This window comes from Podarcis cretensis, assembly GCF_951804945.1.
Source record: "Podarcis cretensis genome assembly, chromosome: 11".
Lineage (NCBI taxonomy): Eukaryota > Metazoa > Chordata > Lepidosauria > Squamata > Lacertidae > Podarcis > Podarcis cretensis.
Window position 1 is genome coordinate 36,486,470 of NC_137180.1, and position 23,782 is coordinate 36,510,251.

At 41.8% G+C, this 23,782-nt stretch overlaps 1 protein-coding gene across 1 annotated transcript in view; it reads right to left on the bottom strand.

Moving 5' to 3' along the window:
• The window catches only part of ANKRD31 (ankyrin repeat domain 31), a gene marked incomplete at its 5' end in the record, with an annotated part of 47,999 nt that extends 25,210 nt beyond the window's left edge, over positions 1–22,789 (bottom strand). Inside the window, 9 exons of the mRNA XM_079995215.1 lie at positions 513–657; positions 2,159–2,301; positions 5,586–5,768; positions 8,765–8,892; positions 9,197–9,462; positions 14,448–15,008; positions 16,897–16,940; positions 22,034–22,111; positions 22,783–22,789. Coding sequence (XP_079851341.1) covers positions 513–657; positions 2,159–2,301; positions 5,586–5,768; positions 8,765–8,892; positions 9,197–9,462; positions 14,448–15,008; positions 16,897–16,940; positions 22,034–22,111; positions 22,783–22,789 — 1,555 coding nt within the window. The remainder of the gene's footprint in view (positions 1–512; positions 658–2,158; positions 2,302–5,585; positions 5,769–8,764; positions 8,893–9,196; positions 9,463–14,447; positions 15,009–16,896; positions 16,941–22,033; positions 22,112–22,782) is intronic.
• Positions 22,790–23,782: the final 993 nt, after the last annotated feature.

The window sequence follows — 23,782 nt, forward strand, 5'->3', positions numbered from 1 at the left end:
CTAGCTACCTTCAATACACACACCAATTTCAGAACTTCATCATAGTTCAAGATTTGTTCAACAATTTTACATCAGCTTTTTTATTCCATGAATATGAATTTGAGATCAGATTTTTCTTTTTATTAACCAAAAATTGGAAGTGCTACTCATATCTGGAGGAGCTGTGTGATACATCTTGATGCTTGCCATAGAGGAACAAAATTCAAAGAAAACATTACTAGATTTGTAACATAAAAAATGCTAAGAAAAAAATCTTGCTTCCATTGAAGTTTGCAAGAATGCATGCCCTATATATTGTAAAATTGACTGTATCACTTGACAGTAATTCCTGCTTAATTAATCCAAAACACAAATACTGTATACATATGTCATTTTGTTATATTCCAGTGCTCTGGTGAAGCTATGCTGACAAAGTCCTATCTGCATACAGAACAAATCTCAAATTTGGAGTAAAAACATTTCTTGTAGTTGCTTTGTGAATGAGTGTCAGTCTAAATATAGCTCTTTCTTACCTGATGCTGACCTTCTTCTAGATTTAGCTATAAAACTTGCAAGTAGTTTCTTCATAGGCATGTCAGTTGCTTCTTCTAAAGCACTCTTCCCTTTCTCATTTTTGAACAGTGGATCAGCTCCATACCAAAGTAGTAACTCTGCCACCTAGAGGTAAAGATTCTTCAACATTTGTTCCTAACGCTTTCACACTTTCCGTATCTCACTCATCATACAGAACAGCCACAGGTGTCGCTCCACAGCAACTAAAAGTCAAAGTCGCTGCTGCTCATTGCAATTTTATATAGTAGTTACAGATATAATATGAGCAAGTAGAACCCTGCAACAAAATGTTACAGCTCATCCTCAGCCCCTAACGGAAACGGTTCTGTTTGGGGCTCAGACAGCCTGGAACAAGAATGCTTATTAAACTTGATGAAGAAAGGAGGAGGTTTCAGCAAAAAACACACAGGTTTTTGTTTCATCTTCATGAAACCTTCCTGCACTGCACTTATAATGTGAAAGGAGTTGGTTTTGGGGCCTGAGCACTTTATTACTACTATGTACTTGGGAGGGGGTTGTCCCTGAAGACTGACATTCTTAACATTCCATGGCTCTGGAACACCACTAAGTTTGTGCAGCATTCTGACTTGTTAGATCCCTAAAATCAAATTTAAACATTGTTGCCACTGTCAGCAAAAACGGGGGGGGGGGGGAAGCGGTAAACAAACTCACACAACTTTTGTGAAATATGGTAGATTGTTTAAGAAATCTACAAATCAGAGGTGGTATTCCGAGTTTTACTCAGAGGACACCCACTGAAATTAATGAATATGACTAAGTTAGGTCAAGTAATTTCAGTGGGTTTACTCTGGGTGAAACTCAGTTGAATACCACCTCAGAAGACTAATGGAATATGTAAGCTCTTTTAGAAGAGACAAACAGGATCAATTTAGTCTATGTTTACATTCCACAGATGTCTTACTGAATGTCTAAAATAAATAACCCCCCAATCTTCTAAGTACAGTACAGTTAATTATAATAAAATTAGCAAAATACATGCAAAGAAGGAAGGAATGCCAATTGTGACAGGATAGGATAGGAAAGGAAAAGGCATTTCTTAAATATAATGAAGCGAACTAAGGACTCCCAGTACTTGGGAACAGCTTTAGACAGATAAGGACTCTCCACAGCTAAACAGATCTTCAGACAGAAATGATGGCAAATCTTGCAGAAGTTTTATTGCATACAAGAACTCTTGGACCTTCTCAAGCATTTGAAAAATCAAGACAAACAGTTATTTCTTTCTTTTTTCCACTAGATGGTGCAAGACAAGAGCTCAAAACAGGAGATAACAAAGCTTCTTTATAACTACTTTCCATACCCAGAAATTATTTGGGGATGGGCTACCCTCTATTTTTTTTTTGCAGACAAACCAATACATATATAAAAACAAATGGACCAGACCAGGCCTCTAAATCTTTGTTTTCCCTATTTTAATCTCTGCCTCCTGGTCCTTGTCACATGGTTTTTCATGGTAGGCAGCTTCCACTGCAGCAGCATCCCAAAACAATAGCACCTGTGCCTTTAAGAAGGAAAAACAATGGCTTTCCTTGTGGCTTTTTGTAGAAGATAAATTGCAACGTATTTTCAAATACAGAAGCATTACCTTATAGTGGCCACCTTTAACTGCATCATGTAATGGTGTTGTTTTTTCACTTCCTTTACAGTTAACATCAGCTCCTGCTTTTAAAAGCTCGTTTGTTGTCCACCAAAATCCAGCCAGACTGGCGTCATGCAGTGGAGTCCAACCTGTGGCATCAAAAAAATACTTAGAATTTAGGCCATATATTTTATAGGATTATTTTCATTTCCCTCTGGCCAGAAAACATTCCCCTCCTGGAGACTACGACTGGCTTTTGAGGATTTAGGTAGTGGAAAGGGGAAGAACGGAACACTAGCAACCTTAGGTTTTCTGGCCAAAGGGCCAAATCTTTATCTCCCCAACTGCAGACAGACTGAAGCTGACAGGTGGCTGGGGCCGCCCACTGTCAATGACCTGATCTCATAGTGATATCAGGTGATGCTTCCCTTTAAAGCCCTGATTATTAGTAATAATAATATAATAATAATTTATTATTTGTACCCCGCCCATCTGGCTGGGTTTCCCCAGCCACTCTGGGCGGCTTCCAACAGAGATGAAAAATACACTAAAATATCACATATTAAAAACTTCCCTGAACAGGGCTGCCTTCAGATATTTTCTGAATGTCAGGTAGTTGTCCATCGCCTTGACATCCGATGGGAGGGCATTCCACAGGGCGGGCGCCACCACCGAGAAGGCCCTCTGCCTGGTTCCCTGCAACTTGGCCTCTCGCAGTGAGGGAACCGCCAGAAGGCCCTCGGAGCTGGACCTCAGTGTCCGGGCAGACCGATGGGGGAGGAGACGCTCCTTCAGATATACTGGACCGAGGCCATTTAGGGCTTTAAAGGTCAGCACCAACACTTTGAATTGTGCTCGGAAACGTACTGGGAGCCAATGTAGGTCTTTCAAGACCGGTGTTATATGGTCTCGGCGGCCGCTCCCAGTCACCAGTCTAGCTGCCGCATTCTGGATTAGTTGTAGTTTCCGGGTCACCTTCAAAGGTAGCCCCACGTAGAGCGCATTGCAGTAGTCCAAGCGGGAGATAACCAGAGCATGTACCACTCTGGCGAGACAGTCTGCAGGCAGATAGGGTCTCAGCCTACATACCAGATGGAGCTGGTAAACAGCTGCCCTGGATACAGATTTGACCTGTGCCTCCATGGACAGCTGTGAGTCCAAAATGACTCCCAGGCTGCACACCTGGTCCTTCAGGGGCACAGTTACCCCATTCAGGACCAGGGAATCCTCCACACCTGCCCGCCTCCTGTCCCCCAAAAACAGTACTTCTGTCTTGTCAGGATTCAACCTCAATCTGTTAGCCGCCATCCATCCTCCAACCGCTTCCAGACACTCACACAGGACCTTTACCGCCTTCACTGGTTCTGATTTAAAAGAGAGGTAGAGCTGGGTATCATCTGCATACTGATGAACACCCAGCCCAAACCTCCTGATGATCCCTCCCAGCGGCTGCATGTAGATGTTGAAAAGCATGGGGGAGAGGACAGAACCCTGAGGCACCCCACAAGTGAGAGCCCAGGGGTCTGAACACTCATCCCCCACCACCACTTTCTGAACACGGCCCAGGAGGAAGGAGCGGAACCACTGTATGACAGTGCCCCCAGCTCCCAGCCCCTCAAGACGGTCCAGAAGGATGTCATGGTCGATGGTATCAAACGCCGCTGAGAGATCCAGCAGAACTAGGAAACAGCTCTCACCTTTGTCCCTAGCCCGCCGGAGATCATCAACCAGTGTGACCAAGGCAGTTTCAGTCCCATGATGAGGCCTGAATCCCGACTGGAAGGGATCCAAATGGTCCGCTTCTTCCAGGCGTGCCTGGAGTTGTTCAGCAACCACTCGCTCAATCACCTTGCCCAAGAATGGAAGGTTTGAGACTGGGCGATAATTGGCCATCGTGGCCGCATCTAGAGATAGTTTTTTAAGAAGCGGTTTAATAACCGCCTCTTTCAGCGGGTTTGGGAAGGCTCCCTCATGGAGGGAAGCATTCACCACCCCACGAAGCCCATCGTCCAGTCCTTCCCGGCTAGCTTTTATAAGCCAGGATGGGCAAGGATCCAGGAGACAGGTGGTTGGTTTCACTCGTCCAAGCAGCCTGTCCACATCCTCGGAGGTAACAGATTGGAATTGATCCCACACAACTTGACCAGACAGGACTCTAGCACTCTCCCGCCCCGGCCCTGCTCCCACGGTGGAGTCTACTTCTTCCCGAATCTGAGCGATTTTATCTGCAAAAAAATTTGCAAAATCATTGCAGGAGAACATGTGGCCCGTACTGGGCCCCGATGTTACAGGTGGTTCCGCTAAATTGTGAACCACCTGAAAGAGTCTCCTGCTGCTGTTTTCTGCAGATGCAATAGAGGTGGTGAAGAAAGTCTTCTTCGCCGTCGCTATCGCCACTTGGTAGGCTCGACGTTGAGCTCTAACCTGTGTCCGGTCTGATTCAGAATGGGTTATCCGCCACCGGCGCTCTAGCCGTCTCAACGATTGTTTCATCGCCCTCAGATCCGTGGAAAACCACGGGGCTATCCGGGCTCCATGCAATCGGAGAGGGCGCTTCGGAGCCAAACAGTCAATAGCCCTGGTTAACTCCACATTCCAGCGGGCCACCAGGGAATCGGCTGAAAGGCCATCAACATGGGATAAAGCATCCCCTACCACTCTCTGGAAACCATTTGGATCCATTAAGTGGCGGGGGCGGACCATCCGAATCGGTCCCACCTCCCTGCAGAGGGGATGGGTCGCAGAGAAGTCCAGTTGCACCAGGAAGTGGTCTGACCATGGCACTTCTTTCGTTTCACTTTTACTTAGTGTCAGATCACCAACATCCGTAGAGGTAAACACCAGGTCCAAGGCATGTCCGCGGCTATGGGTTGGGCCAGACTTATTCAGGGACAGCCCCATGGAGGCCATGCTTTCCTCGAAGTCCCGAGCGGCCCCTTGTAAGGTCGTGTCGGCATGGATGTTAAAATCCCCTAGGACGACCAAGCTAGGTGTCTCCAGGAGAACATCCGCCACGACCTGAAGCAGCTCGGGCAGGGAATCCTTGGTGCAGCGGGGAGGTTGGTACACCAAAAGGAATCCTGTACTGCCCCTATTGCCCAACTTCCAGAACATGCACTCAGAAAACTGGGTCTTCCCAATAGGACGCCTGGTGCAAACTAATGACTTCCTAAAAATCACTGCAACCCCCCCTCCCCGCCCACATGACCTGGGTTGCTGTGCGTAAGAGAAACCTGGTGGACCATTTCACAAAATGGTAGTTAACACAAATTACAGGCCCAGCCCTAAGCACTTACTTATACTGTAAAACTAGCATATCACAGAACACATGATAAGTAAACATGCTTAGCATTAAGTTGTGCCTTGCTCAAGTTTATTATTACACATTATTATTTCATCATTGGATGAAATTAACATTGGAGATTCTGCTCACCTGCACAATCCTGAGTATTTACATTTCCACCAGCTTTTATCATTGCACGTAAACCATTTAGGTCATCTTCCACAGCAGCTCTGTGCAATAATGTCTGACCAAATCTGTCTCTTCTATTGATTTTGGATAGTGAAATGTAGTTATACGAGGAGTTAGAGGAACTGTTCCAAGTGGCTTGCCTCCCTGAGAAATATACACAAAACCAAAGGATGGAATAAGAAAAAAATATTACAGGTTGCTTATTGTTGTTTCCTCCCAGGGCTGGAAAGGGGTTTGTTTAACCTCTAGTTTGCTAGTAAAACTGAATTACTGTATTTTTTGCTCCATAAGATGCACCTGACCATAAGACACATCTAGTTTTTAGAGGAAAGCAAGAAAAAAAATATTCTGAACAAAACAGTGGATGTATGATTTTTGTCTGTGGCCACAGGCATGATATGTTATTTGATGGTACGTTTTGGGTAGCCCAATGCAAAAATCTTGAGAATCCATGTCAATCCATGCTTTTTAACCATGTTTTTGTGCCATTGTGGCCCTACGTAACAATGGATGCATGATTTTTTGGTGCAGGCTATAGCCATGGACATGCTATGTGGTCTGATGGAGAATTTGGGGTGACCCAATGCAAAAATCCTGAGGCTCCATGTGCTTTTACCTCCCCCCTCCCAGGCAGCCTCCTTTATCTCTAGAGTCCCTTATCTCCCCTCCTGATTGCTTGCTGATCAGCTGCTCAGCAGCTTTGTTTCAAACCCCCTTCCCTCTTTCTAAAAAAAAAAAAAAAGCACAATCTGCTTTTTGCCCCTGGGCAATTCAGCTCCAGGGACCACACATTCGCTCCATAAGACGCACAGGCATTTCCCCTTACTTTTTAGGAGGGGAAAAAAGTGCGTCTTGTGGAGTGAAAAATACGGTGCTGTGTCGCAAAATGATGCATGTCTAAAAAGAGTGTCACCAACATGAAAAGTTTGGAAAGCTCTGGTCTAATGTATCATTAATTACAGAAATATATCTGAAGTTGTAACAGAGCTGAATCACGTGTCCCTAATGCCATAGACAAAATATCTTAAGAGGGATTGTGAACAAACTGCATACAGTGTTATGGCTGCAAAAAATAGCCTACACCAGACAATGGAGACATGCTGCAATTTACATAAATGTAAATTCCCTTGAGACCTTTGTGGTATAGTAGGAGTAATAAATAAAGGAATAAAAATGATTATCTTATACTCACTTACCCAAGGAGTATTTTTCTTATAAATATTATTTAAAGTGTTTCTGGTTATGAGTAAAACTCACTCAAGGTGGCTTACACATAAATGATAAAAATACAATTTCCAATTTAAAAAAAAATACAGTGCAAAACCTTACCTCTTATTGGGGCTCAATTTTGAGTAGACATGCCTAGAACTGAATTGTTAATAACATTCTGAATGGAAAGGAACAGTAAACAAACCCATTTTATTTTCTTGAATAAAAGTTGAAGGAAGACATTTACCTATTGGGGTTATTGTTATGGTTTATTATTACAGTATGCATTTTTGTGTTTTTATATTGCAAACTGCCCTGTGATCTTCAGATGAAGAGCAGTACAGAAATTTAATAAATAAATAATAATTTATTCAAAATACAAAAGTTAACTCATCAACTAATGTTACTCATGTATTTAATATCACATAACTGAGTTGCATATTTAACACAATATGCATATTAAACTCAATGTTTCAAACATTTGAAAGGGTATCATGAACAGCAAGCAACAAATTTAGCTTATTTGTTTTAGCAAATACATTGATTTTATTTATAAGCTGCCCCACACATTAAAAAAAAATACAAGATGGCACATGCACATACATACTAAATAAATACATGTACGGTAATTAAAGCAAAACTTCCAATTGCCAATCCAAAGTTACTAAGTACTATAACCATTGCCCTCTGCTGGATAACAAGAAGTCATGTATCAATGGATTGTGCTTTTAACTTGTAATTACTGCTTCCTGATACTTGCAGATTTATTGTACAAACCAAGACAGTAGTAGTATTTGCAGAACGGACTCATAATGCTGTTTTAGTATGTATGTGTATCCTACATGATAAATATGCAACTTTTAATATTTTAAAATGTGTGTGTGATATAAATGGATACAGTGGAGAATTCCCAACCAACTAAAGTTCCCCACAGCGCCAACTCATATAGGCAAACATGTTTTCGCCCCTCATTATGAATACTTCATGCCCAACCAAGTGATCATGGATTTCAAATGCTGATGCAGCTCCAATTAAAAAATGTCTTCTAAAACGAATAGGAACTGACTCTAATGGCCAAGAAGCAAACAGCATGCCCAAGCCCTAAAAGCTTTCTACTCAATAAGGATGATGTGGTGAAATTGAATCTGGCATAGGGATGGACAAATCAATCAATTTTGGTTTCTTTCACTTTCTCATTTTTGTAGCCTTAAGTTCTTTTCTCCACATTTCCACATCAGTTTGCAAAACAAAATTTAAAATGTCCTCACTGAAATTCATTCGCATTTAAGTGTGAATTTCTCTTAATATGCACAATTTTGCCCAATACACACAGTTTTGCAATTCATTTTTGTACATTACTAACACCAATATATGGCTTTTTATGTACACTTTACCCTAGTATGAGCATTATCGTACACATAAAATGGAGAACAACACTGCAAAATTAAGAGAAATGTGAATTTCAAAAGAAGGCGTTTTTGATCGCATATTGTTTTAAAAAGTGCAAATTAGGTAGGTTCACCTTTAACTGAATCAAATGTTATCCCCTACTCCAAACCTGAGGTAATATTGAGGAACATGACCTTATCACTGAGGGCCAAACTAAACATTTGCTTGATGCAGAGCATAAACTGCATGTACTTTGGCCTTTAGATTTGAGTAAGGGGAAATGCCAGTGAAGCCTCCTTGCTTAGACTTAGAAAATGAAGGTGTCCCTTGCTCTAATTAAATTCCACTTTCGGTTGCAATAGTTTCTTCCAACCCAGCACAAGACAGAGAATTGATAGCGATGGACGCAGAGCTTCTGTTAATGCCTGCCCAGAAATGGTAACATGAACTGGGACACTTTGCCACAGTGACATGTTTAGCGGGGGGGGGGGGGGGGAGCATATGTCCTTCAGGCTACAGAAGATAAAAAAAACACTGCTTACTTCTTTTCTTGGCAATCCTCTGACTTTTCCTCACTTGCTCAACTTTAGTATTTGTATCTGTAGTTGAGAAGCGGCATAATACAGTTCCCATCTGTGAATAGTCATCTTCCTTATCTTTAGTGTCAGATCTGATGACAAACAAAACATTTTAAATTACCAAATGCATTTCTCTATACTCGGCATGATGTGCATATATATTTTAAAATATTTTTCTTGAAAAGGATAAGGAAAACTGTATATTTAGTCTCACCCAAACTTCACATGGAAACTTTTTTTTTAACCTCCTCAGGATATACTTATTCATTTTATTATTTCCATTTCCATAACACATTATATAAAATATCTCAAAGTGGTAAAAATGTTATATTTAATATAAGCTTTCCCATTAACCACTGTAAAAAATTTATATCATATTGAAAACCATTAGCTTACTCTCTTGTTTGAGCCTCAAAACTGTGTATATTCTGATGCATCCCTTCTAGAAACTGACAACTGGAAGTAGGATCAGTATCATTTAGAGTAAGCTTCTTCCTTTTTTGTGCTGAATTCTTTAATGTACATGAAGCAACCTGGATAGTTTGTTCACATGAACTGCTATCCTTTAAAATGGAATCTCCTTTTTCAGCTGGTCTGTCACGAGAGGAAATATTCTGGTGGTCTGAATGGACTAATTTGTGCGTATTCTGACTAAAGCCAATCTGTGAAATAACAATTATAAAAGAGGTCAAAATTATTAGTAGAGCAGTAAAACATATTGGTATATCTTAGGGCTGCCATACATCCGGGATTTCCCGGACATATCTGGGATTCGTCAGTCAGAAATAGTGTCTGGGTGGAATTTTTGTAAATCAGAAAAATGTCCAGGAAAACCCACTGAAATATGGCAACCCTGGGTACAGCTACATGTATTTAAACTTCTGTTTTAAAAGTATGAACAATGAAATCACTGTCAAATTTAGAAAACTTCCAGAACAAGCAAGGTTTAGTCAAATTATAATGAGACAGCCTCTTACCATAACCCCTATTTTTTTTTCTGACAAAGGTCATTTCCTTCACAAGAAAAGAGATAACTGAGCTATACAATGTATGTGAAGAATGGTGCTTTTTCTAGTTACACAATCCTGTGTTTCTTCCTTGAGCTGGCTGGGGCTTTTGGGGGGGAAAGAGTATCACATTGCATTTCCTTCACATACCCGATTATTTTAGAATGTAAAATATTTTATAGAAAGAATCTTCTACTTCTCTGTATGCATATAGCTTAAGTGCAGATGATTATTTAATGCAAAAAACAGATGTTATGAACAATAACTTTTAAAACTATGAAGGTGTAGAAATTTTCAGTTATATTTTATTCACATAACTGTTTAAGGTGCATAAGAATGATACTATTATCTATAAGGGGTTTCCAGTATTGTGACTACATCTGCAAGATTTGACAACAGCTTTCCTGTTGAATCTTCTGAAGGTAGAATCTCTTAGACATTAATGTTGATTGCATTTAATGTGGTTACCCCATAATGTAGCTGCCAGGGGGTCGAAAGGCACACTCTCGCTACTCTCTGGATTTAGTCCTGAAGGTAAGATTGGAATGACTGTAATACTGTGCCCCCAATTCCCATTTCCTGGAGCTGGACCAGGACGATTTCATGGTTGATGGTATCATATGTCAATGAGAGATGAAGAAGTCGTACTCCCCTTGTCCCACTCTCTGCAAAGGAATCCATACTGGTGACGAAGGGTGGACAGGAACAAAGCTGGTAGCCAGTGAAAATCTTTAAAAACAGGTCCAACATAGCTCTGACTATTAACTCCACTTAGAAGGTGAGCCACTGCATTTTACTGTTTCTGAGTTATCTTCTAATATGACCAAATGGTGCTATGGCACCTTAGAACTACAGATGCAGTTGAGCTACAGTCACTTAAAAGAGCATGCTAATGAAACAGAAATGGGGAACCTGTACCCCTCCAGAGGTTGATGGATTCCAACATCCATTAGTCCCAGCTAGCATGGGCAGTGGTTAGCGATGATCAGAATCAAACAACATCTAATACTGCACGCTACTCCCTCCCAGATCTGGACACGCTGTCAGCTTGGGATCAACATAAAATCCGGGCCTGGATTCTTACTAGAGACGAGGCCATGGACCGGGCACAGTCCACCACAGCTCGCCTCTCCATGTGGCTCCCTAAAGTGAAAGTGGTAAGATCACTTGCCAACTACTTGATAGACCTGACGGAGCCCAATTTGAGAAGAGCGTTTACCATGGCCCGTTTCCATTCTATACCCACGACCTTCCTGCAGGGGATTTACTCTAAGACCCCTATTACTCAGCGTCTATGTCCATGCACAATGAATGAAGTAGAGGACTTCATACATTTCTTTTTCTACTGCCCTATTTATGAGCTAATAAGAACTAAGCTCCTCCTCTTGATCCCATCCACCATCACATCTAAGGAAGACTGTTTGAAATCGCTTCTTGTGGACGCAAATCCCCAAGTTACACGTGGGGTGGCAATCTTTATAGTGCAGGCCTTGAAACTCAGGGCTACTCTGACGGGGTAGTGTGTCCTAGACCTGGACCTGTCTTAATTCTTTTATTACCTTTTAACCTAATGTCCCGAGCCTATTTTGGGGCCATTATATGCTTTATATACATTCGCAGTAATATCGCTTTGAACTTTGTTTGGTTGTTTGTCTCTAGCATTTTTTTTAATTTTTTTATCCTGCTATGGCTGTATGCTAATGCAGTAAAGGTTTGATTGATTGATTGACAACATCTAAAGGACCTGCCTTAGATGCAAGCACTCCTCCTATGGCATAAGCCTAGCAGTTCTGGATGTTAAAATTCATTATCAATTATTACTAACTGGAAATGTTGTGCAACGTTGCATCCTCCTCCTAACCAGTGTTTGCTGATATATCCTACTGAATGTCATGCCACCAAACTTGTCCAATTCAAGCAACATAAATCAACAAGTTAAGCTTGTTTTAGAACTCTTTAAGAGAACTATGCAATGAAAATTAGCACAAACCAGTTATCAGGCTTCGCATTTGTAAATGATGTAAGTTCCAGAAATCTGAGTGCTGTGCTGCTACTTATCTTCCTCATTCCCTGGAGCAACCAAGGGGAGAAAATCTCTGATGCTTCTTTCCTTGTTGATACCTATAGTCTGCGTAATTGCTGTTCTATTGAGTGTAACCATGTAAGAAGAGCTCTGCTGGATCTGAACAAAGGCCCATCTAGCCCAGCATCCTGCTCTCAGAGTGGCCTATGGAAATCCCACAACCGGGACCTGGATGCAACAGCACCCTCTCTACTTGTGATTCCCAGCAACAGCTCTTCAGGGGGATAGTGTCTATGACAGAGGAGGCAAAACACAGCCATCATGTGTGTTGGTCACTGATAGTCTTACCCTCCATAAAAAATGTCTAATCCACACAAGTGGGTAGCCATCACTGCCTCTTGCGGGAGCAAATTTCATAGTTCTACTATGTGCAGTGCGAAAAAGTAGTTTCATCTGTCTGTTCTGGGGCTGTGTATACACACACCCTATGAAACACACAAGAGTTATTTTTTTTCACAGAGTACACAGCAGTTTGAAATTGTACAAACAAGGGATGCTGTGGGTTAAACCACAGAGCCTAGGACTTGCCAATCAGAAGGTCGGCGGTTCAAATCCCCGCAGTGGGGTGAGCTCCTGTTGCTCGGTCCCAGCTCCTGCCAACCTAGCAGTTTGAAAGCATGTCAAAGTGCAAGTAGATAAATAGGTACCGATCCGGCAGGAAGGTAAACGGTGTTTCCGTGCGCTGCTCTGGTTCGCCAGAAGCGGTTTAGTCATGCTGGCCACATGACCCGGAAGCTGTACACCGGCTCCCTTGGCCAGTAAAACGAGATGAGCGCCGCAACCCCAGTCGGTCACTAATGGTCAGGGGTCCCTTTACCTTTACCTTTTATCACACAATAACATCATTTAACGCAGCAGCTACTACCCATGCTGACTATATACACAAGGGGGCATGTTTTCAAACCAATGAGCAATGGTGTTCTCTATTCAGTAGACCCTTAAAAATATTTATACACTTTTTCAAAAGAGAGGGGTTGGAAATTGGTGTTTTGATATAAAGACAGCTCCCCATTTACACGGGGGTTGTGTTCCGAGGCACCACACGTTTAAGTGAAATTGCGTGAACACCGTTGAAAAAGCCAGCAAACACCCTCCAAACCACCTTGCTCAAACTCCAACTCGCCACAGTTTGTGCAAGGGCTTATGGGATTGCATTTGCAAAGGCTCATCAGATTGTTACACTGTTTTTATGCCCTTTTGTGCAACAGGAATGGTCACACATGCCTTGAATGCATGTAAATGGGAAGTTGCTGGTACTGATATACAGAGGAAATGTAATAAATCTATGGATTTGTTTAGTGACAATGCACAACCTACATTTCTTCATACACACATACATACCAGAAACAAACATGCAAAGGCAAATTATCAAGACAGACTAAATGTGCTGGTCACCAAAGAACCTTCAGTTGCACTTGAGTTGGGTGGGGACTTCCTTGTAGTAGCTTCTGAGGAAGAAATGGGTCTGAAGGGCACTTCATTTGGTAAGAGGGACTACAATGTCTTTGTTTTAAATGCAAAAAGTCCCAGGTTCAATATCTAGCATTTCCAAGTAGAGCTGGAAGACCCTCAGTCTGAAACACTGGAGCAATGCTGCCAATCAGTGTAGACAATACTGAGCTATATGGACCAATGGTATAAGCCAACCTCAGATACCCGCTGCCTTGTGGGGCATCTTAGGGAAATAAAAGGCTAAGGAGTAAACCCTAGACAAATCTGGAATGAAGTAAAATGGTTGAACGGTGTCTTGTACGCCTCCTTCCAGCAACTCCAGCAGCCAAGCTGGTGCTAAATGTTCTGGTTACCAGTCTCTGCAACCACAGCAGGTGCTGTAATTCTCCAGCAGTTTGACCTCACCCCTAGAGGTGCACTCTGTTGTCTCTCAATAGAGACAGATGCTAAGAAAAGATCTTCAGATGAATGGCAATATATAAATTTAATAAATAATAATTAAAAATAATAGTGGAAGGCAGCTGCTGTTCTTCTGCTTCCTTCCTGCAGCTCCATGTACTGTACAAGTGTGGACCATGTCATATGAAGCTGCAGTGAGAGAGGGAATCACCTGAAAACCAGAGGGCTCTTGTGTCAGCAAAGCTCTCACTTAAATAACATCATTCCATCTGATTTGGGATTATTCTTCCTTCCCACAGCAGCCCCATACCCCACTGCTGTACACTGTTCAGGAGCATGCACACACCCACACCATGGAGAGGGTTGTCAGGGGTACAGTGGATTGCAGAGGGAGAAACAGAAAGAGAAGGCTGGTTGAGCAAACTGTAAACTTATAATAAGAGGGCTTTACAATGCAGGTATCACTGTTGTACAAGACAGCAGGGAAGAAGCAAAGTTGATTATCCTAACAATGGCAGTATGCAACTTTAATGAGAGGCAAGGTAATAAAAACATACACCACTTACCTAGGAATATTATACACAAACAACAGGCTTATTTGGGGTATAAGATGGTTTTGTGAATATAAACGGCAAGTTAACATTTCAATAAACATTAATGTGAATATAAATTGTAAACCAACATTTCAACTTTAAAGTATACATACTTGTTCCTCTGAAGGATATGGCAATGTGGTCTCCATTAAAACTTCTGTTTCTTCAAGGTGTTTTATATGAAGCTGAGATTTTACATTTATATCTATGATTTGTGTGCAATCACCATCTGTTTGGTCTGGTGTCGGTTGTTTTTCTGCGGTGATGAACCAACTTCCCTTGCCTTCTGGCTGACAGACAGATGCTGCTGCAGATTCTGACAAGGAGTTCAGTGCTGTGAGAAGCTCTACAGGCAGGGCATTGCTCTCCTTATTTACAGACTTAGCCATAGAAATAGCACCATCCTGATTTTCCAATATGTCAAGCATTTTGAGGGTCTCGGAATCATCAAGTGGTTCCATCAAATCTTCAGATTCCACAGCCATTGTTTCATCTACACTTATACTTGATTGCACTGTTTCAAGAAATGGATGGTTTTCTGTCATATCTTCCTTACTGACAATCTGAAAAACCTCTGACATCTCTGCATCTTGTGGAATTGAATCCTCTATTGCATCCATACCAGAAAGAAGGCTTATTTCTGGAGACACTTCAACATTTAAAGTCTCTGGAAGCTAATGATAAAAACATATGCTAATTTAACACTCAAAAGTGCACATTTGCAAAGCTTTCTTCAAAAAAAAATGCTGCTTCTTCTTCATAGCTCTTTTTAAAATAGCTTTTTAACATAGCTTTTTTAAAATAGCTGTTTTTGTACCTTCCCCAGTTCTATTATATTTCTTTTAATCTGAGACAAAGGTGCACAATTTTCTAGACTGCATATTTACATAATAGTTTTAAGATACTTAAAGAAAAAGGGTTTACCCTGCTACACTTTGCTAAAAACTTTAATGGTCTCTTATGATCCCTCAGTCTGCTTCCAGGGAGCTTACAGCCAACTTTTACTCGTTATTAGTCTTTTACATTTAAATGTTTTTCTCAGTATCATTCATTCATTGTTATATTTTTTCTTATGATAAGAAGGCGTTTGATGCAGCTGTACTGCTGAAGCTATGTATTTTCTCTGGCCTTTAGATGGCTTTGTGGGTTGATTTGTACTGCTTAAAAATTGGTTTTATTTTAATTTTCTCTGTCTTGTATTTTCTATTTTTCATAACATTGAAAACTCCCCAGAGGAGTGAGTTAATGGGAAAGTATAAATGCAAAAAATAAATTGATTGATAAAAATATTTCTATATGCCCAATTACATAAAATATCAAAGTGCTCCACAGCATAAAGTACCATAACACAATACCAAATAATAAATTTAAAGCCTGGTCCTGTTATTAGCCTGGGAACCGACCCAGAAAACATATATAACCCACTGTAAAAAAGCTGAAGAAAAACTGTTTTCTTTAGTATAATTGCAGGTCTACTACTAGAGCATCAGCACAGGCAATATGGCGGGCTCCAATAATCTTCTTGCTTTCTCCAGGGTGCTGCTGATATTATGACAAGTCAAGCAGCAAAGAGGGGGCTGAATGGAGTGAAATCTGCTGGGATAATGCTAGCAAGACACAGGAAATCAAATAAGTGGACATGAGAACTGTGGTTGGATAGGATGACAGGGAATGATCAAAATGACATGGATGCCAAGGGAATCAAAACCCTTTCTGTGGAGAAACTTGGAGTGCATGGTTACTAGGGATGCCACCTTCCTGTTCACTATGCTATGGAGGTCTTTACTTGGGAGGGTGGCATGTTGTCTTTGTGGCTACCCTGTTATCCTTTGTGTGTATCCTGGATAGAGTGAAATCACAAAATTGTTTGGCTATTGCCATGCACTGATTGGTGTCTTCTGTGTATGAGTAAATGATGGGGTGTCACAAGCACACAAAGTTTAAAAAAAATTCTCTCTCTTCCATGGTCCCAACAAAAATAGTTACTCTTGAAATGCAAATGGCAGCTTCAAAGAAGCTATTTTGGTCAGGACCACGGCAGGGAGAAGAAAAAGTTAAACTTCCCTTCCCAAGGTTCCAAGGCTGCTAGTTACATAAGAAAAATTGTGTGTGTTAATTTCATTCATGCAATTAATATCACATCTAGTTCAGTGCTCATAATAGGACCAATGGAGCTACTGCAGGAAAATTACAAAAGTGCATTTTCAATACTCAACATACTATGTTGGCAAGTCTGACCTGTTACATTCTTTCACAATCTTGTATGGTGTAATAATTTTTATCACAATAACTTCTACACTGTATCATTATACACATCCTATGGGCATGCTGGTTAATTTGCATAAAAACAGCAAGCTCAAGCTCAAAGTGAATGTTTGAAATGACATCTTTGTTAAGATTACAGTTTGTTTGTTTGTTTGTTTGTTTATGTAATAAATATCTGGAGAAAACATGTTCATAGGCTTTCACGGGGGAAGGGGGAATTCCATGAGGCATAAATTAATTGAAAAACAGAGATTATATAGTTACAATTGGGGGGGAGGAGAACACTAACAGACCTACATTTCTGTCTGTTTCCAGAAATCCAGCCACTTCAGAATCTAAACCTAAAACAGCAGCAAATAAGTGAATTTTAAACTTTATTTTCAATGCATATCACTTTGAATATCCTTTAAAACATAGTATGGTCTTTGAGGGGAAACCGTAAATACCAAATTTAGCCATCCTGGACCTGAAGCAAGAGGGAGCATCCCTTGAAATACAAATAGCAGCTTCAGAGAGGTAATTGTCATCAGGACTATGGACTCCCTATGGCCCCAAGACTGCTTAAGCTTGCCTGTGGCTGCTATTTACATAACCAAAAAATGTGTCTAGCTTGCCCTTTACAGGCACAATTTGTGTGCCTCTACATTTCCCCCTCTATGACTAATAGCACCTTCTGGGGGGAGGGTGATTTGGATCTGACCACTGACAACAGGGGCAAAGGGTTAGACTTCCCCACAAGGACTGATCCCCAAGCAAACTGGGACTTTCATTTCTTAAGAAAGAAAAAGGCGTGGAGAGTGTCAATCATGGAATTTCTATGTAACATCTAATTTGGACCTGATGGATGGCTTTTCTATTTTGAAAGGGATAACAACAGGAACCTTTCACAAGTTCGCTGATGACACTGGCATACCTTTAATGTGTGGTTGATATATTGTGTTTATTATATTTCTACTATTGTTGCTATTTTCTACATTGTGATTTTAATAGAAGTAATGTCTTGTGCAAAATATGTGTACTAAAAAGGCAGTGTGTACATTTTTATATAGCTATATGAAATAAGATCTTCCTGCAGCCAAAGATGGTTGAATCTCATCCCTTGAAATACAAATAGCAGCTTCAGAGAGGTAATTGTCATCAGGACTATGGACTCCCTATGGCCCCAAGACTGCTTAAGCTTGCCTGTGGCTGCTATTTACATAACCAAAAAATGTGTCTAGCTTGCCCTTTACAGGCACAATTTGTGTGCCTCTACATTTCCCCCCCCCCCCTTCATGGATCACTGCCTTGCCGTGGCGAAGGGGCTTGAAGAACTCAGAGAAGCTATGAACTATGCCGAGCAGGGCACCCAAGATGAACAGGTCATAGTGGAGAGTTTTGACCAAACGTGATCCACCTGGAGGAGGAACTGGCAAGCCACTCCAGTATCCCTGCCAAGAAAACTCCATGGACAAAGACAACAGGCATATAAAAGTTATGACGCTGGAAGATGAGTCCCTCAGGTCGGAAGGCGTCCAACATGCTACTGGGGAAGAGCGGAGGGCAAGTACAAGTAGATCCAGAGCTGATGAAGCGGCTGGGCCAAAGCCGAAAGGACGCTCAGTTGCAGATATGCCCGGAAGTGAAAGGAAAGTCCAATGCTGTAAAGAAAAATATTGCATAGGAACCTGGAATGTAAGAACCATGAACATGGGTAAGTTGGAGATGGTCAAAAATGAGATGGCAAGAATAAATATTGACATCCTGGGCATCAGTGAACTAAAATGGACGGGAATGGGTGAATTCAGTTCGGATGACCATCATATCTACTACTGTGGGCAAGAAACCCGTAAAAGAAATGGAGTGGCCCTCATAGTCAACAAAAGAGTGGCAAAAGCTGTACTGGGATGCAATCTCAAAAATGATAGAATGATCTCGATACGAATCCAAGGCAGACCTTTTAACATCACAGTAATCCAAGTTTATGCACCAACTACTGGTGCTGAAGAAACTGAAATTGACCAATTCTATGAAGACTTACAACACCTTATAGAAGTGACACCAAAGAAGGATGTTCTTCTCATTATAGGGGATTGGAATGCTAAAGTAGGGAGTCAAGAGATAAAAGGAACAACTGGCAAGTTTGGCCTTGGAGATCAAAACGAAGCAGGGCAAAGGCTAATAGATTTCTGTCAAGAGAACAAGCTGGTCATCACAAACACGCTTTTCCAACAACACAAGAGACGACTCTACACATGGACATCACCAGATGGGCAGCATCGAAATCAGATTGATTATATTCTCTGCAGCCAAAGATGGAGAAGCTCTATACAGTCAGCAAAAACAAGACCTGGAGCTGACTGTGGCTCAGATCATCAGCTTCTTATAGCAAAATTCAAGCTTAAACTGAAGAAAGTAGGAAAAACCACTGGGCCGGTAAGATACAATCTAAGTCAAATCCCTCATGAATACACAGTGGAAGTGAGGAACAGGTTTAAGGATTTAGATTTGGTGGACAGAGTGCCTGAAGAACTATGGATGGAGGCTCGTAACATTATACAGGAGGCAGCAACGAAAACCATCCCAATGAAAAGGAAATGCAAGAAAGCAAAGTGGCTGTCCAATGAGGCCTTACAAATAGCGGGGGAGAGAAGGCAAGCAAAATGCAAGGGAGATCGTGAAACATACAGGAAATTGAATGCAGATTTCCAAAGAATAGCAAGGAGAGACAAGAAGACCTTCTTAAACAAGCAATGCAAAGAAATAGAGGAAAGCAATAGAATGGGAAGAACCAGAGATCTGTTCAAGAAAATTGGAGATATGAAAGGAACATTTCGTACAAAGATTTCCATAATAAAGGACAAAAGTGGAAAGGACCTAACAGAAGCAGAAGACATCAAGAAGAGGTGGCAAGAATACACAGAGGAATTATACCAGAAAGAAACGGATGTCTCATATACCCCAGGTAGTGTGGTTGCTGACCTTGAGCCAGACATCCTGGAGAGTGAAGTCAAATGGGCCTTAGAAAGCACTGCAAATAACAAGGCCAGTGGAAGTGATGGTATTCCAGCTGAACTATTTAAAATTTTAAAAGATGATGCTGTTAAGGTGCTACACTCAATATGCCAGCAAGTTTGGAAAACTCAGCAGTGGCCAGAAGATTGGAGAAGATCAGTCTACATCCCAATCCCAAAGAAGGGCAGTGCCAAAGAATGCTCCAACTATCGCACAATTGCACTAATTTCTCACGCTAGCAAGGTTATGCTTAAAATTCTACAAGGAAGGCTCAAGCAGTATGTGGACCGAGAACTCCCAGAAGTGCAAGCTGGATTTAGAAGAGGCAGAGGAACCAGAGACCAAATTGCAAACATGCGCTGGATTATGGAGAAAGCTAGAGAGTTCCAGAAAGACATTTACTTCTGCTTCATTGACTATGCAAAAGCCTTTGACTGTGTCGACCATGGCAAACTATGGCAAGTTCTTCAAGAAATGGGAGTGCCTGATCACCTCATCTGTCTCCTGAGAAATCTCTATGTGGGACAAGAAGCTACAGTTAGAACTGGATATGGAACAACTGACTGGTTCAAAATTGGGAAAGGAGTACGACAAGGCTGCATTTTGTCTCCCTGCTTATTTAACTTATATGCAGAATTCATCATGCGAAAGGCTGGGCTGGATGAATCCCTAGCCGGAATTAAGATTGCCGGAAGAAATATCAACAACCTCAGATATGCAGATGACACAACCTTGATGGCAGAAAGTGAGGAGGAATTAAAGAACCTTTTATTGAGGGTGAAAGAGGAGAGTGCAAAATATGGTCTGAAGCTCAACATCAAAAAAACGAAGATCATGGCTACTGGTCCCATCACCTCCTGGCAAATAGAAGGGGAAGAAATGGAGACAGTGAGAGATTTTACTTTCTTGGGCTCCATGATCACTGCAGATGGTGACAGCAGCCACGAAATTAAAAGACGCCTGCTTCTTGGGAGAAGGGCAATGACAGGCCTAGACAGCATCTTGAGAAGTAGAGACATCACCTTGCCAACAAAGGTCCGTATAGTTAAAGCTATGGTTTTCCCAGTAGTGATGTATGGAAGTGAGAGCTGGACCATAAAGAAGGCTGATCGCCGAAGAATGGATGCTTTTGAATTATGGTGCTGGAGGAGACTCTTGAGAGTCCCATGGACTGCAAGAAGATCAAACCTCTCCATTCTGAAGGAAATCAGCCCTGAGTGCTCACTGGAAGGACAGATTGTGAAGCTGAGGCTCCAGTACTTTGGCCACCTCATGAGAAGAGAAGACTCCCTGGAGAAGACCCTGATGTTGGGAAAGATGGAGGGCACAAGGAGAAGGGGGCGACAGAGGACGAGATGGTTGGATAGTGTTTTCGAGGTTACCAGCATGAGTCTGACCAAGCTGCGGGGGGCAGTGGAGGACAGGAGTGCCTGGCATTCTCTGGTCCATGGGGTCACGAAGAGTCGGACACGACTAAACGACTAAACAACAACAACAAACATTTCCCCCATTGGGACGCAGGTGGCGCTGTGGGTTAAAGCCTCAGTGCCTAGGACTTGCCGATCGAAAGGTCGGCGGTTCGAATCCCTGCGGCGGGGTGCGCTCCCGCTGCTCGGTCCCAGCGCCTGCCAACCTAGCAGTTCGAAAGCACCTCCGGGTGCAAGTAGATACATAGGGACCGCTTACCAGCGGGAAGGTAAACGGCGTTTCCGTGTGCGGCTCTGGCTCGCCAGAGCAGCGATGTCACGCTGGCCACGTGACCCGGAAGTGTCTCCGGACAGCGCTGGCCCCTGGCCTCTTAAGTGAGATGGGCGCACAACCCCAGAGTCTGTCAAGACTGGCCCGTACGGGCAGGGGTACCTTTACCTTTACCTTTTACATTTCCCCCTCTATGACTAATAGCACCTTCTGGGGGGAGGGTGATTTGGCTCTGACCACTGACAACAGGGGCAAAGGGTTAGACTTCCCCACAAGGACTGATCCCCAAGCAAACTGGGACTTTCATTTCTTAAGAAAGAAAAAGGCGTGGAGAGTGTCAATCATGGAATTTCTATGTAACATCTAATTTGGACCTGATGGATGGCTTTTCTATTTTGAAAGGGATAACAACAGGAACCTTTCACAAGTTCGCTGATGACACTGGCATACCTTTAATGTGTGGTTGATATATTGTGTTTATTATATTTCTACTATTGTTGCTATTTTCTACATTGTGATTTTAATAGAAGTAATAAGTCTTGTGCAAAATATGTGTACTAAAAAGGCAGTGTGTACATTTTTATATAGCTATATGAAATAAGATCTTCCTGCAGCCAAAGATGGTTGAATCTCATCAAATCTCCAAGTACTTTGTGCAATCCATTATAAAACTTACAAATTGCAGACTTTCCCATTTTATTCACCAACATTCTTTTGTATGTTATTTTGCTTAACATCTAACCTTGAATGAAAGCACTTATGAACTTGAAAGTATGTTCTCTATGTCCTAAGGCAGCTACAGCACTATTTAGGTTTTTGGCTCATGGTGCTCTCCCAATGTCCACATATGCACCTGTTCCAGGTCACAACTTCCCATGTTCGGCATGAAAGTCTGAAGGGGGAATGTTACGAGTGAGTGTGCTTACAATTCTTCTCTTGATTAGGAGCTCTGCATTATCAAGGGTCCTGATTGCAGGGAAGTTTGTAAGCACATTCACCCAAATGCACGTAGAATCCTGCTTCAAATGGTGCTAAATGGTGGGCCTGAAATGGATGTATATATTGGGGGGTGGGTTATTATGTGACCCCTCCCTAGTTTAAGCCCTATTTAACCTGAATAGGGCTTATGGGAACAGGTACCTCCAGGTGATCTATATATGAGTCTTCTGCTCTGGCAATTTAGTTTAAATCCAGAATTATGGGATGCAGTACAAGGGCAGGGTGGGAGGGAGGAAGAAATCATTTTAAAATGGATTTAGGTAACCTTCCACTTAATGGACAGCACTGCCTTGTGAAGTTCTAGGTGACCAAGCTAATAGGCATTAGGTAAAACCACTGCACAGAAAGTAACAGTGGGAGGCCAATTACAAACTCCTTTCTGAGACTGAAACTCCAAAAGCCATTTATTTCCTTAATGAGCTGTATATGTACCATATATATCTGTTTGATATTTTCTGCAAACTGTGCAATGACTATACTTAAACAAGTTACTCTCCATTTATATAAGCATGCAGATAAAAAGCTTGTATCATCCATGTACGGTAGCAGCTGGTGAACGATCAAGTTGGCAAATACCTGTGGGACAGTTTATCCCAGCTCTAGAATAGTTTATCCCAGCTCTAGGACAGTTTATCCCAGCTCTAGAAAGGAAAAGAACAGATAAGATTAATTTACTTTGCATGTTTGGATGTTTTAGGTTTGATTGTAATCTCTGTTTTACTCAGATCCTTCACACTTATTTGTAGGTGATATAATGATGAATGTATGGTAACAATTTGTTTCAAACAAATGCATGAAATCATCAGGATTTCTAAAGTGCTTAAAAGGCACTATTTCTAAAACAAAACATACGTATGTTATCTAAAACTTTAAAAGTTGAAATCAGGGAGACTAAGGCTGCAGTTGTAATCACATTTACTTGGGATTAAGTCCCAATGAGTATAGTAGGCCTTACTTCCAAGCAAACATGCACAGTATTGGGCTGTAAAAAGATAATCAGTTCTAACTTTTTCCCAACCAATTCTGCACTAGGTGGTGCGTGACAGGTGGCTGATACAATGACACATGCAAATTATGGCTTTAGAAAAAATGATGTTTTTTTCTTACTCAAATAAAAAACTAATGCCTCAAATCTATCATTTTATTTTTATTGCTGATAACAAAACATTGCTCTGGTAGGGTCCAAGAGCCCTCCTTTGCCATCTCTCTGATTACAGTCCTGAAGCTTGGGCTATTCAATGAAAGATATAGATCGTCCAGTGCTTTTTTTCTAGAAAAAAGGTGCTTTACTCAGCCTACGAGGGCTCTCGGACCCTGCCAGAGCATTGCACCTGCCATCCTAAGTTGGGCAGAAGCTTCCCAGGCTTTGAGAAGGTGTGAAGGGGTTTGACAGGATCCTGCAGCCCTCCTGCCTCCTTCCCAAAACTGGGCAAGCTTTAGGAAGGAGGTGGAAGGGCTCTCAGACCATGCCAGAACATCCGTGCCTCCCTCC